The sequence below is a fragment of the Athene cunicularia genome, assembly GCF_003259725.1.
Source record: "Athene cunicularia isolate RWA chromosome 1 unlocalized genomic scaffold, athCun1 chr1_part1, whole genome shotgun sequence".
Classification (NCBI taxonomy): Eukaryota; Metazoa; Chordata; class Aves; order Strigiformes; family Strigidae; genus Athene; species Athene cunicularia.
This window is the reverse complement of record NW_020799091.1, coordinates 43,772,342-43,791,653: the sequence shown is the minus strand read 5'-3', so window position 1 is coordinate 43,791,653 and position 19,312 is coordinate 43,772,342. Positions and strand designations below refer to the sequence as shown.

The window sequence follows — 19,312 nt, the reverse complement described above, 5'->3', positions numbered from 1 at the left end:
AGCCCTGACCCGGGACCGCACCACCGAGACGCGCGAGAAAGGGGAGGGGGAGCGCGGCGGAAAAACAACGAACCCTCAGAGCCCCCACGCACACTTTTCCACCCCTGCGGAGCGGCGGGCGGAGGCGACATCACGCGATGCACGCCTTCCCCGTGGGCGCTGCCGGGCAACGATGGCCCGAAGGTTTCTCCCTCCCCACCCTCCTGGCTGCCCCCCGGCAATGGACTCTCCCAGACAGACAGGTGGTGCCTCGGCCGCCCCGCCCCGCGCTTGCTCCCGACCCTCGGCGACGGCGGGGTGCGCAGGAGCGGCTGGGGAGGCCCCGGCCCCGGCCCAGTACACCCGTGGGAACGGGACGGGTCACGGAGTGCCACGGGACAAAGGGATTGAGATGGAACTGTAAAGCAGCGGGTGAGCGGCCTCCACATCGCCCGAGAAGAGCTCTGTGCGTGTGGCAGCAAGGACGGGGGTGGTGAGGTCCGCGTCTGATCTGCTGAAAATTACTGTGAGGTGTGTTAAACCCAATTAAAAATCGCATTTCTCTTCTAAAGCTGCAAATCCCCTCATGCTGTCCCATCTCAGGAGCATAAACATACCATTTCTTGGCCTTTCGGCTACCATCAAGCACAGTGTAATGTATACGTATCATACACACTGTGTATACATTTTATAGATACACATACCAGAGGTAGTGTCATACCTTCTTTTCAAGTTAATTCAGAAAAACTAAAAGCGAGGGCAACAATTTTTTGGCCTCCACCACTGCTTCTGCCCACCACTCTCTACAGACATCAGCTGAGCTATGCAGCCCCTTGCAGCACTTTCATGAGGCCTTGCATTTTCAGATGGGGACACTGGGACCAGGGTTTTGTAGAAGCCCCTGAGCTGGACCTCCAGGCCTGCCCAGCATGAGGCCAGAAAGACCCGGGGCAGCGCGAAGCAGGTTGTTGAGCGTGCATCTTTAGAGAGTGTTGATGCAAATCATGCCCCATTCTGTAAATGTCAAGTCTATGAAATGGAGTAAATTACCTAATGATGTTTTATTCTATTCTACCCACTGTAATCGCTTAGCAAGATGTTTGGTACATGACAGGTCAATACAGAAGCTTCAGGCACAATCAACAACACTGTAGCATATCTATTCAGCGATCCAGTCTTCTTGTAGCTCATGAGATTTGTCTTCTAGTTTCTCAGCCAAGTGTCTCCTCCTAAGTTCTCAGTCCTCACCCAGCTAAAAGATGGGCCCGTACTGTCAGTCCACCAGCACAGTCCCCCATCTACCTTCCTCTGCCCCAAAAAAGCTTTGTAGTTAGGGGAGGCAGAATTTTCTAAAGATACACAAGTTTAATTCTGAGGATGGGCAGACAAGCTGAAATCATTATATACTTCACCACCTGCTGTTCCAAGTTCAAAGAACTAAATGCATGTTTACATGTTGATGAAAGTAACCCCAAAATAACTCCAAATTTCAGCAAATGAGCCTTTAATTACCAAACTGCCAAGATACTCAACTTCACATCTATCTCTACATCTTGAAGAATGAAATGTAACATAATGAATATTAGTCATAGTGCTAAAGGCACTACTAAGAGACCTGATGAAATTGTAATATAAAAGAATATATAAAGCTTTCTAGATAGCAGTGTAATAGAGTTACCCAAGGTAAGAACAAAGAAATTGTTAAGTCACGTCCTTGCTATGGGAGACAGATCTTACCAATGTGTTTTGATAATCATGAGGTCATAAAAACACATACTACTCAAAAACATTTGCACACTTAATTAGATACTTTAAAAGGGAGAGGCCAAGATCAGACAAGCCATGAATGTATAAAGCTCATAAACACACACCATATTCCATAGTAATTACACTTTTCCTGAAATATATTCTAAATTCTTTCATTAACATTTATTGAAAACATGTAATTTTAAACTAGCCAGCACTAGTGCATGACAAGTTATGTTTTACTACTGTCAGTCTTACAACAGATCTGAGATTATAACATTACAATATATAAAAAGCTAAAAGTAAATGTAAATCTGATTACTAGCGAAATCTAAGAATATCTACTATTTTTAAATGGTGAAACTGGTGAAGGATCAGTTGTTGTTTTAGGTCTACAGCCACACTCCAAACTAAGTTAAATTATGTATGACAATCTTACTGAACATGGTTCTAGCTGTAGTTCTACAAAAAAATGGTGATTTTACCATAAAACTGAAGACATAGTTTCTCTACATAAATCATCCATGAACTGCACAGTTTAATTGCAGGTGTACTGGCTGACTCCACAATCCCCCTGTACAAACTACGGTCACTCTATGTATCTGTACTACATACAATATACTGTATGTGCTGCATGCACACAGAACAGTGCATGATTTATGTACCTGAGACTATAACAAAGAGTGCCAAGAAAACCCTGACACCTGTTAGCAACAAACTAAACTCAGTAAACAACTTGTTGGTTTCAAGTCACACCTGGTTTGCACAACATTTCCAAAAGCCTCACCAGATAATTCTCATGCCAGCACCATTTCCCAGGCCAGTGCTAGCATAAGGACTAGCACAGGGGCCTGCAGCCAGAAGAGTACTACCAGCCTGAGGCAAAGCATGGGTAGGCCCTAGCCCACAAGGTCCTGAGCTACCGTCCACAGGTAACCTTTACCACTCGATGGCTACAGACCCAGCAGTCTCTTAAAACGCAGACCTGGTTTTACTTGTAACTATTTAAGAAGCGATTTACTTCGCAAAGGACCAAAAAAACGCCGCGTCTCGCCCCCTACGGGCCTCACACCCACCCGACCCCCCAGCGGAAGACGCGGGCCGACACGCGCGCAGACTCCGCCCTCCCCTGGGGAGAAGAGCGCATGCTCCCTGCCCGGCAGCCAATCAGGACGGGGTCGCTGGCGCGGCCTCGCTCCGGTGGCGCCCGCAGCCAATCGGGGTGGTGGGTGCTGCGTGGCGGAAGTCGGGCCTGGGCGGGAGCCCGGAGCTATGGCCGCCGGTTCAGCGGTGCTGCTCGCGCGGGCGCTGGAGGCGTTGGGTGAGGGCACAGGGACGGAACCCCGGTGTAGGGGAGCTGAGGAGGAGCTGGGCTCCCTCCCATGGCCCGCAGGGTGGGGTGTGCAGGGGAGAGTGGCCGGCCGGGGGTTGCGGGTGCTCTCTGCTCCTGAGGGCTTAGCCGGGGGCCCGTCCCGCGGAGCCACCTCACCCAGGGCCCGGGCGATCTGTTCCCGGTGGGTGCTGGTGAAGGGTTCGGTGGGTCTTCGCGGCCTGACGCGGCCCGCTTGGCGCCTTGGCCGCCGGGAGGAGGCCAGGGTGTAGTAGCGTAGTCTAAGGAGAGCAGCGGTCCTGTGCTGCTGGTGCCAGCAGGCAGTTCGGCACGCCCGGCTTCCCGGGACTCGGTGCGGATAGTGCTCCACAGGGTCGAAGGAGTTAATCAGGACTGTCAAACTGTGCAGTTGCATAGACATAGTCCCAGGGACTCTGAAGTCTTATGGAGTCGCTCCTATTAGACTTTACTTGAGATGCTAAGTAGGTTATGTTAACGCAAATCAGGACAAGTTCACTAAAAGAAAGCTGGTTTTAAGGTAAATGCATGCATGATTACCTAGGAATTCTTCTGAAAGTGATTAGATTTATTACTAGAACGCTTGTAAAAATTTGCATATGATCACAGCAGCTTGTGTTTTTCAGATGTTGGTGGTGCAGCAGATAAGATTAATTTAATACCTCAGGACTTTTTTGCAGAACTGGTAAGTAGGGCAATAAATGGGATGTGGAAGGGCTTCTGGCACTCTTTGATACTAGGAAACCTTTTTTTTTTTTTTTAAGCTCTTCTGTATTTTGTCTGTTGCAGGGGGAATATTATGTATGTGGTATCTTAGATTTACATGACTCGTGAAATGGACCAGTCCTGCTAAGAGCAATGGGATTGCTTTAAATTTCTGTTTTTATCACAGAAGATATTTTAAAATTAATTTTTGCCTCTCATCTAAATGAGATAACAAGCTAGCTTTTTTGGAAAACATTCAGCTTATGCACTGTAGTGTGCACTTGAACATGGTGACTGTTCAGTTAAGAAAATCGTTTCTTAAGTAGGAATAGTGAGGTAGTAACTGAAAGTCTTAAGTGAGTTTATTTCTTTTTCTTGGATTTGATGTGATTTTAAAACCAGTCATTTCAATGACTTTAGCCTTCACCCTGCATTTAAAGCATCCTTCTGTTTTATGTTTTTGCATTAGTTTGCAGTTTTATTTTTTGTTTTGTAATCTCCCAAGTATTTAAGCTAGCTTTGTTTTATATATGAAAATATGCATTAAGGATGTTTTCAAACTTAATTTCTTTACAGTGTGAACAAATTATTCAACATCTAAACCATAAGATCCCAGGTGTAAATACAGCTGAACTGTGTCAGGTAAGCATGAATACTTGCACTTATAAGCAAGTATATTAGCTGTATATCCCAAGCAATTTTTGTGTGTGTGTGCATGTGTATGTATATACACAAAGGGGTTTTTATTAATGCATGATTTATTATTTGTAGTTGTTTGAATATTTTATTTCTAGAGAATTCAAACATCTGGGATTGAGATTAATGTTGGTGATCTGGTGAAAATAGCTAACATCGTTTCCTTTTTATTTAGGTAAGCACAAAATAATTTACTTTGCCTTATGTCTTTTTTCGCTCCACCCCAAATTAATAGCGGTATTAAAAGGTGACATCAAATGTTGGTATAAAATGAACTGATTTAAGAAAAGGCAAAAGTTTATAATTCTCAGTACACAAAAAAGAACTTCTGGGCTTAGTGTTACTAAAAAACGTGTGGTTACTTAATGTACATTCTTACTTTATGCAGTAAAAATAAAAATGGAAGTTTTTCTAAGGTCCTGTCTGGATGCTTTAGAACTACTGGCAAAATAAAAGGAAGTTAAGCCCGGTTCTAAAGCCTGGAAGAAGCATGTTCTGAAATAATTTTGTTTCTTAGAGATTAGAAACCAACATTTGTGCCTATTTGAAGGGCACACAGTTTTATAATGTTGAACTCTGCCATGATGAAGGTAGAGTTTTTAGGTAGTATTTTCAGCTGTTGTTTTGCTGTAATTTTTTCTATTTTCAGAAAGATAAAACTTTCAAGATGTTGCTTGTTCATTTAATAACTAGTATCTAAACATCTTATGTAACATGAGTATGACTGAAGAAAATGTACCAACAGAAATCTAACATACTACTTTTTCCTCTAGAAAGTAAAAAGCCTTAAATTATATTAGACCATGCAACTTGGACGACCAACTATTTTTTTATTACTGTCTCTTTAAAAAAATCTGCATGAACAAACTTAGGGTGGGAAATATTTTTTTAACCTGTAGAGGAAATCGAGTGGCAGTTACCCTCTAGATTTGCTGCTTTTTCAGTTGAGTGTTTATTGCATCATTTGACTCCTGTTAGTACCAATTATACCGTTACCTTGAGGTCGTTACTTGCATTTTGGTGATATTTAAATTACCTATCCTAAAAATTTAATTAAATTGTCTTGTTTCTGAAGTAATAATATTGTTTAACTGCTCTATGCACACATCTTTTCACTGAATTATGCCTTTTTTCCAGTTGCAGTAGCACTTAGAGGCTGTGACTATTTTTGTCTTAACATTGTACGTTGTGCAAGCCTAGCAAAGTTTGGTCTTTTGGTATATTAAGCCCCATTAAAAGTCAAGTTACATTGGGTTTTGTATGTGGATACAAAAGATTAGTAAAATAGTTTGGAAAAAAAAGTCCCACAGGCTGCCTAATGAGAAGTACATAGACACATAAAGCAGAAATTAAAAAATTGCCTGTTTGGGGTGAAGTGAGGAATTTTATGAAATTCTTGGAGAATTATATTGATTCATTGTTCTTCGGATACACCTACAGCACAGCAGCCAGAAACAATCTTTCTACAGAGGAACTCATCACCACCTTGGGCAGTGCTGTCAGCACATTGCCAAAACATGCAGTTCAAGTTGTTCGTCATGTATGGAACGAGCAGGGCAAATCCATTAGTGTGTCAGAAGATGCAAGAAATATGGCCATGGTGGGGCAGGTAACTAAATGAGAGAGTGCAGCTGAGCTATTAACTTTTCAGAAATGTCACTACTGCTTTGTGTGTGTTGTGTTGTCAAGCACATGGTGGTATTTTGATGGCCGAAAGCTTTCCTATATATATGTTGCCAAATGTCTACCCAGATAAAGAATCACATATGGTAAAGGTTGTCTAAATGCTGAATGGTTTTCCAATATTGTTTGTATGATAAACTCACACTTCATACATTTTAAAATTAGTGCTGCCTATTAGTGTTAGGGAAGGTGAGTGGCAGACAACTGTATTAGCAGTTTATGTAAATCTGTTTTCAATGTAATTTGAATTTTCTTTAGAGTTGATAACACCAGCACTTGATTGTTTTATTCTTTGTCTCCCTGAGATTTAAAGAAAATTTAAACTTACTGTCAATTTCCATCATTCCTTTTTTCCTTTTTGAAAAAATAACATAGACTGTATTTGCATTTTAAGATTTTTTTTTTCTTCTAACAACATTTTAAAAGAGTATGGAATTAGGAAAAAAATCTTTGAAGCTTGATAGTAAGCTTATAAAGGCTCTCAATTTCTTTCAACAGTTCTGCTTATCGTAAAAGGCTAAAAACAATAACTTACCTACCTGATGTATTTATGCTATACTTTGATTTATCTAAGACACAGTTATTTAATGCCTGAATTTTTTCCATGATTGCTATTATAAAATTTTTGTGCCACTGTCTGAGGTTTTCCTCATATTTCCACTTGATTTAGAAACTTCTAAAAAAAATTACAAAAGCACAAATGATACCAAGTGAACTCTGTGGCTTGAGCTCCTCTTAACAGAACTTTTTAAATAGACTGTACTTGACTGTTGACAGTACTCGAAAAAGGAAAACAGATCAAGTGAAATAACTTCTTAAATTGTTTATTTTTCCATTATTAAAAGGAAGGACAGTTGTTTGGTTTTTTTTTAATTGACAGTAATATCTGAATGTGTGTGTTTCCCGTTTGGATGTGAGCTCTAGATGTCCTTTTTAATCTGTGAATCATCTATCCAACAGAATAGCAATGGTAGGCTAGATCTCTATCTTTAACACTGTTTCCAATTATTTTCTTCTTCATAGTTTGTGGATATTAAATGGAAACTGGGAGTTGCAATGAGCTCTGATGCCTGCAGGTCTCTGAAGTATCCTTATGTTACAGTGACGCTAAAAGTGGCAGAACCTTCAGGACAAATAACAGACAAGTCTTTTGAAATGACCATCCCGCAGTTCAAGGTCTGTAATCAGTGTTACTTGATTCAGTCTCTTAAAAACAACTGCATATCTTGATGCATACGTTCATGTTGCTTATTTACGAATAGTCATTAAGAGATGAAGCATGAATTATTTAAAACACTGAAGCTAAATACTTATAGCATTTAGTTCTACATCACTATCTGAAAAAGTTAATTTAGCAGTAATTAATCTGTTCTCTTAGAAATAAGCTAATAACTGAAGACATAAAGGCTTTTGGGTCTTCCTTGTCAGCTGTCACTCTGCCTTATTAAAAATAGATGGAATATTCTAAATCTGTGGAACTGTTCCCCAGCCTCAAAGTCTAAAACTTGGGTTAAGCCTAACATTTGCTAATGATTAGGAATGGAGGTCATTCTGCTTTGTCACCACTGGCCTTTAACTGCTATGTCTTCATCTATGAAGTTATGTAACTTTGTTTACTTCTGCATAAATATGGCACTTCTGTTGTCATTCCTGTTTAAAGGGCAAATACATCACTTAAAGTATTGTACATGCTTACAAATAAAACCTTGGAATTGGATTGGCAAGAATTTGAGAAGGATATTCTGAATCCTTTGACGTTGTAAAATGTATTCATTCTCGTGGAAAACTTTTCAGTAATATGCTCTTCAACTGCTACAAGAAATGGATGCTATGCTTGAGAAGCCTGGATTATTTTAGATGGCAATAGAAACATCTGTGTGAGAAGGTCTTTTGAGGGTTTTTTTTGCTTGTGCTGTGAGAGCTACTTTGTATTTTTCTTTCATAGCACGTTCTCCTATTAATAGTCAAACCCATGTAAATAAGGCATGATGCATGTAGATTTAATAGTGAAGGTGCCCAAATACCAACCATCCCATAAAAAGAAAAGCAGAAACTTTCAATTCAAGCTGCACATTGTAACTGGAAGAAAGAGGAAGTGTGAGAAACGTGAATTGTGATTTTGTTTTGTTTTGGTTTTTTTGTCTAACATGCTAGTTTGAACTACAGTTTGAGCTTTGCTTCATGCAACTGAAATTTATGTTGACTCTTGCTTTTTAGAACTTCTTCAGACAGTTCAAGGAAATGGCAGCTGTTCTTGAAACAGTTTGAAGAGAATTCTTTATTTACACTGAATTTCGGACAGAAATAGATAAGTAAACTTTCTGTTCTGCACAGGGAATAAAGTGCCATTGTTTGGCAAGGTATGTATCCTTGTCTTTTTGACAGGTATTTGTCAGCATCATTCTTGCATTGTTGTGAAGATGTCTTTGCTTTTGAATACTTGAAGCTAACTCTGCAGTGTTTGTGAAAATATGTTTAGCTTTGTTCATCCTGATAGACAAAAGATAAGGATGTGTAAGGAGAAGTATCACTGTAGACTTCATAATATCCAAGAGTAAGAAACTACACATTTAACTCTGGAGTGGAGAAAGACACCTAAAAACGTTGACTGAGAAGATACTGAGAGAAGTGTAAATCCTGTGTTAACACTTTTGTCTGTAAAACTGAGATGCATTTGGACTCAACTATATTAATATAAGGAGTATATGAAGTTACATATAACAAGCATACAGTTATTCTTGAAGAACAGCAATGACAAGTAGTTAGTTGCAGATATTTGCAGACCTGGCTTCCAGTCGTCTTTAACTGAAGAATGTACGTGTCCTAACAGCTTGTTTACTGCAAATACTTATTTCCCACCACCTGGTCTTATAAAAACTGAGTTAATGTATTAAGCTTTTCTGGAGACCCAAATTTATTCTCTGAAATGAAGCCCAGAGGCTAATTTTAAATAAAAGCAAAAAGGTGAATTTAATTCAGGAGAGTTTTAATATATTTTTGCCTTTACATTTAATCTAACTCCAATCTGTGACACTCTGCTTGATGTTTTGATCGGCAGTCTGCTTTCTAATTAAATTAGAATATTGATGTAGTTGCCTTGCTCCAAGCTCTGAACTAGAAAAGTCAAGACAAAACTTGAAAATTCAGTCTGGAATGTTAGCCAAGCACATCAGAGAAAGGACCACACTAGAAGTCGGCAAGATTTCTTTGCTGTTTGTATTGTGTGGCAGGAGTCCACTGGACTTTGTTGTGCACACTCGCTCTCAGAGAATGTCCAAACCAGCAAAATTTTTACTTTGATTCTGAAGAATGGGGTCATTTCCAAAGGGATAGTGATAAATCCAGTGTGCTTGCATGATTTCTTTTTTTTGTTGTTTTCCATAAACAAAACACAAACTGTAAATGTAGTGGGACAGTACTGTTACATTTCAAGATGTGGTGGTGGTGTAGTAGAGCTAGTAAAACTGAAGAGAGACAATTCCTACTGATAAGCAGACTGAAGTTTATGCTGCAAGTTCAGAATGGTAAGAGACCAAGAACCAGTTTTGCTGGGCCAGATTCTCAAGTGAGAACACCTACCTTTCTAACTCACATTGATACTGGTTATGCCTGCCTGTTTGTGTAATGAAAATAACTGCAGCACATTGCGCATGCTGCATACTGCAATCCTTTTAATAGACAGATACACCCCTGCTCTTTGGACATTATGCATGGTGCCTAAAAACAGTACTTGGAGCTCAAATGCCCAAATAAGTGAAACGGTGTTGGCTTTAACAAAAGATAGTAAAAGTTTTGTGCTGTGGCTGTTGATCTGGATGATAATTCCTTTGTGCTGCTGAAGCCTGAGGTGTTTGCGTTGTGACTGGAGAAGGCAGGTTGCTCTTTTCTGGGGGCCTCAGTGGAATGTCACAAAATGGTCTCAGGAATAGACTTTTTGTTTGCCTTTTCCTTTGTCTGTATGCAGGGGCTCGGGCTGAACATAGCGTAAACAATCCTCTGTGTCTGTGGAAAAGTGATGGGAGCAGATTAATTTTTTTTTTTTTTTAATTTGCCAAAGTTGGAGTGTAAGGCTGCCAAGTGTACTGGAAAACATTGTCATGCTTTGGCCTAGTGACTTAATTGGTTTACATCAGTACAAGAGTTCCAGAAAAGGCATACTTTTTTAGTAAAGCTGGAGCCTTACAAATACTTCCCATTTGTTCTAATGCACTTAAGTTCTTCATATAGCTGAAAATATTTGTGCCTTTACTGGAACTAGATGGAAAAGAAGATTTAATTACTCATGTCTTAACTTCTAGAAACAATTTAGTAGATGCTGGAAGGTAGTGAGGAAGCTTTCAGTTACCATTTTTGCTGAGTCCATCAATAAGAGGAGAAAGCAGCCTTTGAAAAGTCTAACTTACACTTTGTTGAGTCATATATTCTGGAAATATTAATATTTTTGAAACGTCCCTGCCTGGAAGATGCCTGAACACGTATGCTATACCAGTTTACTGTTTGAGAATTTTCAGGGATGTTTATGGACATCTAGAAGATGTGATTAAAAGTTGGCTATGTAATCAAACTTCTGAGATTTGTCCTGATTGCTGTCAGCAGTAATTCCTATACTGAGTAATGGAAGAATTAAGTACTTTATTGAAGAAAACAAACGAAACAAAACCAACTAAAAACCTAACAGTATGCGGGGTAGTAATATTAACATGTTCAAACAAGCTGTTAATTATTTGTCTGTATGTGCAGAAACCAGATCTTTCAAAGAGAATCAGGAGTCCTTGTGTGTTCCTACTTCTACTTGTTGACTGATAAGAAATTTTGTAACATGAATATTTTTGTAAGTCCACAGTCAATAAACATATAGGTAAAAACATAAGATAAAAATGGTCTGTATTTTGTTTTAAGCCTACTGCATGAAAGTCTGTCTCATAAATAATATAATGGGTAAAGTTCAGGCCTAGACTGACAAAATTTCTTTGCTTATTAAATTAGGATGAAGTTCAGACATATGCCATTTCTCTCTGTGTTGGAGTTCTAAGGAGCTGAGACTTGCAGGCTGCAAGGAATATTTGTATCAATTACAGCTAGACAAAATGTTGTATTGAACTAGGAAAAGACAGAGGACATATGAGACTAGTGAAATTTTGCAGGAAATTGCATTCAAGTGGTTTTCTTTCATTAACTCTATTTAGGAAACAAGTAAACAATTTTTCTTCCCAACATTTGCCTGGAACAGAACAAGAGGAAGGAAGATGGGGGGGAAAGGGTCTTACACTGTAAACAAACCCAAAGGAGGGAATAATGAAGTGATCTCCTGGCAATGACTGTTGTCATCACTTTTTTTTTTTTTTTGCATTAATTTCAAAACACCAGCTCACTTCCAGAAAGCTATTTTGTAGAAAAATGGAGAGGCTCACCAGAAGACTGCCCAAATGGTTGTAGTCATGCCTGTGCACTAGTGCTTTATATATTTAGCTTCTGCACACTTTGGTCTAGTTGCGGTCAAAGTAAAAGCTTGTCCCTCTTCCTGCTTCCACAAAATTGTACTGCCTTTCTTTAACCAAGTTTTAAAGGTATGTAACCTTCTTCACTGTGAGCCCATCCCCCTTTATTTTCTACCTTCCTGGTTTCAAACCTTTGCACTCTGAACACCTGAAAATACATTAGCTTGGACAATTAAAAACAAAGTTAGATGATAAATTGGGGGAGATGAAGAATGTTGTTGCTTCCTGTTTGCCCTGTCTTATTTGAATGTTTTATTACCCTCCTAACTCTGGGTATAAAGAGAGGGTAATTTCTACTCTGCTGCGAAGGCTGTTTAGCCCTTGCTGGTACTGGAATAATACGCAGAAGTGCCCTAGTCATTTAATCTACCTGCAGCAAAAAATGCCCCATCTCTGAAGACCCTTTGCATAGGGGAAGGGACTTAAAATTCAGCAGCCTCTATCCTATCCATTAGCCTGTGGTCAATCATTTCCCAGACAGATTTTTAGTAAAATATTATATCCCTGTTGGTTGGGCTGCTATCTTATGGGCACTCACTCGGCTAGGAAGTTGGATCTGTGCAAGCCAGGACATGACATAATGAGTGCCTCGACCTGGGTTGAGCTGCTGTGGTATGCTGCTACAGTCCTCCCTTCCTGAGGCTTGGTCACCTCATAAACAACTGGATTTGCTTGTCACTGTGCAATTTTGACCAAATGTTTCCTTCTGCTTTTATTGTACAGCAGTGTCCATGCATACTCCTCCACCTCCACTCTTGGTGCTTGAGTTGCTTGAGCGCATGAGGAAGTATCCATGTTAGAGGGATGATGCTCACGCTCATCATGCTCAGTCCTGGATGCTTTAAAAGACTTCCTGACTTGTTTCCAAGGCTTTTCTAATGGAAGGTGGAGAAATGACCTGCCTTTTGAACTGGACATCTCTTAATTATTGATATTTATGACTTTGTGTCATTGAGAAAGCAAGGACGTTGAGATTGCTGATCTTCTCTGTGAAGGCTAGTTTTAGTGTTTCTGGGTTTTCTCTTCCCTGTACTGCATTTGGCTAATCCTTCTGTGGCTAATTACAGTCTAGCTGCCCTAACTTGAGAACCATTTCTGTTCAATGTGTGTTGGTGCCATATGTTAGTGTTTACATTACAGATTGTTATCTTTATAAATTGGAAATTTCAGTGTCAGTTTTGTACTTCACGTACTGAGTTTTGGAACTGTAAGCTTTAATATACATATTAAAAAAGAAGGAAAATTCTATTTACTTCATACAATAAAGATCTATGCTGTTACAGTATTTTAAGGCGGCTTTGTCATAGCATCGGTCACCAGGTGGCACTGCTACATATAGTCTTCATATATGGTAATCCTTTGAGAGCATGTCTGACAGTAAGATAAGGACTTCTGGTTTTCTGCCCTGTGTGGCTTCTCTCTGGAACTGTACATTCATGTCACCATAACTTCCATCCTGCTTCTTACATTGTAGGGAAATACTTTTCTTCTAAGTTAATTTTTCTTCTTCTTAATGCTTCTTCTGAGCTAATTGTAAAAAGATGAGCATAAAGATTTCCAGTAACATGAACAACATTCAGCATGTTAATGATAACAGAATATATACCATATATTGTATATTTTCAGTAGTTTAAAACAGTAATTTAATTACACTAATATTTCTGCATTATTGCTTGCTCTTTAAATAGTATCATGTTACATTTCTATTGGGGCTTATTTTCCTTTTACATTTTTCTCCCTGTTTATACTTGTTTCAGATTTTTCTAGATCTGTATCTTGTTCATAGAATAAGCATTTGCATTTCTCTGTCCGAGGTTTTCATGCAGTTTAACCACTCTAAAATCCTTCTGCATTTTGTTATGAATCACTTAGGATACACTTCTCTGCCACTAAAAGTGGCCCTGTTGCTTAATTACCCTGTGAATTACCTCTGAATCTGAAAAATAATGTTCTGATATTCTTGGTACTACTGAAGCAGCAAAGAATTTTTCTGATACCCATGAATGTCATCACTGCTGTCTCTTAGGCAGTTTACAGGTGTTGTTTTTTAAAAATAAAAAAAATCATCTGAGAGCTTGGCCAATTTAAAGCAAGACAGGCTTCCTTCCCAGTGGTGCTTCTGAACTGGCAAGTACTGGATGCTGCAACCACGAAGCTTGAGAGGGGTGTTAAAGTTTACATTTAAAAGGAGTAGAGGAATGTAAGAGTGTGTTTCACATGAATCACCAGTGTGCTTGTCAGTGCTGCTTCTCGCAGTTGGGAATGTGGGAAGATGAGAGATTTTCAGCAGTCAACAGAGTCAAGACAACAGATGTCAATCTACCTAGGAGTGAGTCAAGGACGATTAGAAAGAGGATTAAAGAGATCCCATCTGTTCGGGGTTCCCATCTGGTTTTTGGTGGGTTGTTTTTTTGGTTGTTGTTTTTTATTTTTTTTTGGCAGCTACACTGGCACCATTCTTGGTATTGAGTTGGGAGTACAAGTGCCCTATTGTTCATGGTAAGCTGTACCTTCTCTTACCAGACATACAGTACTGAGTTGTGAAGTTGCAATAACATTTTGATAGTGATACACTGTTGAAGTCTGATTGGTATTTGCATTTTCCTCTTGAACAGATGGAATTTGTGACCTTTGAAGTTGAAGTACTCTTGCCTTCTGAAGCATCTCTCTTCTATGTTATTTTTGCACTCTACTATAGATCTGCTAACCTTTCTAGCCTGTGGTTCATCCTTTGTAATAATATCTTTGTGGAATAATATCAAGATGTTCCTTTGGCAATGACAAGAAATTCTGTCTTAGTTTCCATTGCTGGAGAGTTGGAAGGGACTGGAGAGTTGGAGGGGACCAGGATCCTTTCCAGATCACAAAATGAGGTAGAGGTAGTGGGCACTGTCAGGGAAAGAAGTAGACTCCAGCAGCTGTGGTACTCTCTTCTTCCTCATGTTTTCTCTTCTTTGTATGTTACTGCAGTGGTCGGGGAATAGTAGGGAGGTAAATGTCTCCTTTATATAAAAGCAGAAATAATTGGGAATGTGGAAGTTGTTCTTGCAGAAGTTGCTCTGTCTCCTGCAATAACTAGCTTTGCAACTGGTCTGAGATACTAAAAGCCACCAAATTCTGTATTATCTCAACAACAGGATTTTTAGTAATCTGATCTGATATCCTTTTTCTTGGGGAGACACCTTAAAAAGAACAACAACCAAAAAACCCAACAAATTGCAGATGTTTCCATCTGGAAAGATGCTATGATCACATGTAAGCACATAGGATTTGAGATTAAAACTTAGTTTTAAACAAAAAGCATTTGACATGACAAAAATAAGAATTCTTCCACAATCAAATGCTTCTTTGAAGAGAAATAAAATAATTCAATGCATTATCTCTCTTAATCAGTGCTACATTAAATTGAATTACAATACACTGAACACAGACATAAAATGTGGTTGGGTCACCTTAAGTTCTAGAGATGTTTATGAAATTTCTAGCTAAGGATTATTCTCTTACAAACTTTACTCATTCCAGTTCTCCTAAATCTGTTTTGGAGTGGATCTTATTGGTAGAACAAATTATAATCCGTCATTATGATCAAAAAAGATTAGTGTCATTTGAGAAGGAAAAAAAAAAAACAAACCACCCAACCCCCTATCAGATTAATTTTTCATCATTTTTATTGTGTACAAATTGCAGTGACTATGTCCTGCTGTTGACATGTCTCTACAAGACTGATATGTCTTATTCAAACCTTTGGCATTACATTTTAAACTATAATAACCTCTATACATCCTGAAAAATATACAAGTTTCATTATATCTAGCAATGTTTTTACATACTTAATAGAGGAGGCATCAGAATTTCTCTAGCAGAAGAAGTTTAAAACTTTGGTAATATGCCCAGTCTACTGAACTTACTTTCTAATACTTCAATTATATTTCCAAAAGCTGATTCATGAGAGTCTTCAAATAAGACTGGGTAGTTTAATAAAATGTTTTCTCAAGTAAAAATGCCTATATTTCAGATCTTACCAAAAGGTGATCTGAGAGTAAAATAAAATTTGACTGGTTAAAAATAATGCAAATAAGGTGGTGGACCTTGAAATCCCAGAGAGTAAAGTGACAGCATTCTTAGAAAAGCAATAGGATGAGAAGCAATTACAGCTACAGGGCATATTACTGAAATAAAATACTCTAGTCTGAGGTGATTGAATTTATGCATAAATTGTGGAACTGTAAAGTCAAGTCTACAGCTCCTCTAGCAACTTTTTTTTTTTTTTTCCTGCAATTAAAATTGTGGCTAGAAAGCTTAAGGGGATGGATAATTACTAGCAATTAACAGTTTGATCATGTGAGTTGCTGAGGTCTCTCAGCTCCTTAAGAAGTTACTGAGAGCTGTGGTTGCTTGCCATTTTGCAGGTTTAAATCCTTTAACACTGAATATGAACTGATGATCCAGATATGACATATGAAATAGCTACTGTGGTGCCCTGTGCAGAAACAGTATGTATTATCAAGGTATTGTCTTAGAGAACAAAACATACTTCCTTTAATAAACAGAAGGAAAATATACTTACCTATTTTATTTGGAAAAATACTCTTTACATGTAGTACTCCACTGACAAACAGTGAATCCAAAATGTTGAGGCATTTACTTATATTTCGTTAACTGTATCTGTGTTTTGTCACTTCAGAAATATATACCTCATTTTAAGAGATTTTGCATCTAACGTCTATTTCTTCAACAGAAATCAATGGCAGGTTATCGTAAATTCAAAAAAGTCTGGGTATTCAGCTCATTCTCTTTGACCAACTGAGCATGTATTTGCAGGACATGCTATGGCAATTATTGAGCACAGTAGTTTATGTACTTTAGATCTTCCAATATAGTTTCCACTTTGAATTTGACAATCTGTTTCAAGAAGCTTGGCCAATAATAATAATTAAAAAAAAAAAGGAATTTAGAAAAAACTGTGGTCTCATCAGAGGCTTTGTCTGTCACGTCTCTGCATGGGTGCTGTATTTACACTTCTTTCCAGCTGGGTTGACCTAGTATGAGCTATGGAAAGTTGCTTTCTTTTCTGTCCCAAAGTTTCTCATTCCCATTAACTGAGCTATAAGGATTATATAGTTTAGGCTAATTCCTAACTATTTTGTGCAAGGAATGAGAGGATGGTGCTTTTGTTCCTGCTATATTTTTAAACACTAGGGGAGAAATTACATGAGGAACATGTCAGAGGTCATGGGCAAAGGAATACCGTGCTCAATAAGAGTGAAATCAGAAAGTTTTAACTTAAAGGTGCATGAAATCTTAATCTGAAAAGAAATGAGAAAAGGGGACCAACTTCAAAAAGATAAATTACGCAACTGAAGGACTGAGTTTCTAATGAAACACTGTGAGTGAGATGGAGGAATAAAAAGTGGTAGGCAGATTAAAGGATAAGAAAGAAATCAATGAAGTAAATGGATAAAGGTAATGGATGGCTAAGAGGGATTACGATGAAGAATCGATTCAATGAGACATAAAAAGCACGAAAACTTTGGATTAACATCTTGAGAATTTTGTTTTGAAGGTAGTTAAAATATTAGTGGTAGATTAATTTTGTCTTATAAGGGATTTGTATAAAGAATTCAATAATAAAAATAAATTAGGTCAAAATGACGAGCTCCTATACCATATTAAGCAAATCACCCAACTGAAAGAGAAGCCAGACAGTTCTGGCTGGTGCTTCTTCTTCTTCACATAACTGGCATAATGGTGACAATTTAAGAATTTCAGATTCATTTTCCACATTTTGTTTCTCACAGTTCTACCTGATAAAATAATTTCAAAAATTAAAGTGCATCCTTAGCAGATGAAAGCCCAGCTCTGTAGTGTCTTCAAGTGAAGTCGTCTTGCTCTGTTTGAACGTGAGAACATCAATGGAATCTGTGATTGCTTAAGACAATTCAGCCTCTTTTTGCTCTTTTTAAATACATTCACAATTGTCTTCATGTTTCCTGATTATTATTATTATTGTTATTAATTTTTTGTATCACCACACCTAAAAGCCTAGGTGGTTGCCTGCAACCTGGTTTTGGTAGGTCGTATACAAACATAATACAAAGGGATCCCTACAGTCTCAGAGATGGTGTTTGTAAGCAGCTGCAGCAATTCAGTATGTTGCAGCCTCCCCCTTAGGCTGCTTTGTCAGAGCCATTTCAAGATTATCCCATCTAAAATCATTTCAATAGAATGTAGGAGGGGGTTTTGCCACTGCTTTAGTGTAAACTCAGTGTTCAGTTCACATCTCTGGTAGCTTAAATTGGTCTTTGTGCTCAAGTGACTGAACTGCAGCTTCACGCTCTGGAGGAATCATATAACCACCCATTCCCAAAAGGAGCAGAGTAGGCTTGCTGGCCTATTCACCCCCGAGCAGCTATTCCCTCTTCCTTTGTGCCAAGAGCCATATCAGTATGAGCGCTGTCACTTAAATTAGAGGCAGCTCCCAGAACTGAACTGGCAGAAAACGAGCAGTTCATTGCGGCATTAAACCAGTGCCAGCACTGCTGCCAGGCAGCAAATGGGTCTTCTCCCAGCTGCGCTGTTAGGGGAGCCTAGCAGCTCCCAAACTGTCATCCCGCACTGCTGGAGCACGCAATCTCAAGTAACGTTCTCAGCTAAAGGGTTCAAGCTAACTGTGCAGACCGAGAGACAAGAAATTTTTAGGTTTGTGATCCAAAAGAATTGGCTATTTTTTTTCTAATTACCCCAGCTGTAGTATCTACTGTACAAGAACACAGTTCAGGTGTTGAAAGTGTGTGAAAATAGTCAGTTTGGGAAAGCAATCCCATTCTGGCTTTAACTTGTACCACTGTAGCAAATATTTTGAGCTGGTGTCCAGCCTACATCAGAATTTTATCCTGTTCTAAGAATAGTTCATTTTAGGATGCTGTGGGAGGAGGTATATTTTGAGGTCTTTCCAAGTCAGAACGTTAAAACTAAAAATTACAACCGAGAACCCAAAATGTATAAACCAGATGATTAAACTGGGAAAAGCAAGAACAAAATACTTTGCTCGGGAAATGAGCATAGTTGTTTGTAACGCTATTAAAATACTGCTAATGGGAGAGTTTCTGTGTCAGTTCGGACTGTTGTGGGTTGTGACCTGCTGTGCCACATGATACACCTCTGCCCAAATAATCTATCAGGCAGCCTCAAATTACAGAGAATAGCTCTTCAGCTCCAGCTAGAGATTTATTTTTTCTGGACAGTTAAAACTGTTGCCATAATAGCATGTTACTGGGAATTGTCGCTGCTGTTGCTACAGATGAAAACACGAGGACAGTCACTAAAATTGATCATTACAAAATGGATACGGATGCAATATGACCAGCTAAGCTTTGTCCAGCTGCTTTCTCAGGTAGAGGAGACTAGTTACTAGCATTTACAGTAGGTGGCGGATTTTTCGTTGACAAAAAAGATGTTATCGCGATAACGAGGGGATAAAAAAAAGCCCCACAACTGAAAGCTCAAGCAGGAAAAAGAAACCTAGATTTTTTTTTTTTTTTAAATTAAGTCTTGACTTGTCAGTGACTCGCCAGGGACACACGACTGTAACACAGTCGTGGAAGTATCTCCGGGCGTTTGTGACAAGGCAGTTTTTCCCTGTTAACAGTAAGACTCT

The 19,312-nt window shown here is 38.9% G+C and overlaps 1 protein-coding gene across 2 annotated transcripts in view; it reads left to right on the top strand.

Annotated features, from left to right (window-relative positions):
* Positions 1 to 2,943: 2,943 nt before the first annotated feature.
* The window catches only part of COMMD6 (COMM domain containing 6), a 23,906-nt gene continuing 7,537 nt past the window's right edge, over positions 2,944 to 19,312 (top strand). Inside the window, exons 1-7 of one of the 2 annotated variants that reach the window (XR_003397890.1) lie at positions 2,944 to 3,046; positions 3,700 to 3,758; positions 4,355 to 4,420; positions 4,573 to 4,649; positions 5,915 to 6,083; positions 7,181 to 7,333; positions 8,375 to 9,527. Coding sequence is in view for 1 of the 2 variants with exons in the window: in XM_026843700.1 (XP_026699501.1) it covers positions 2,998 to 3,046; positions 3,700 to 3,758; positions 4,355 to 4,420; positions 4,573 to 4,649; positions 5,915 to 6,083; positions 7,181 to 7,333; positions 8,375 to 8,425 (624 nt within the window). In the remaining variant the exon portion in view is untranslated. Of the gene's footprint in view, positions 3,047 to 3,699; positions 3,759 to 4,354; positions 4,421 to 4,572; positions 4,650 to 5,914; positions 6,084 to 7,180; positions 7,334 to 8,374; positions 9,747 to 19,312 lie in introns of those variants that run through there. The other variant, XM_026843700.1, reaches the window with a different exon arrangement.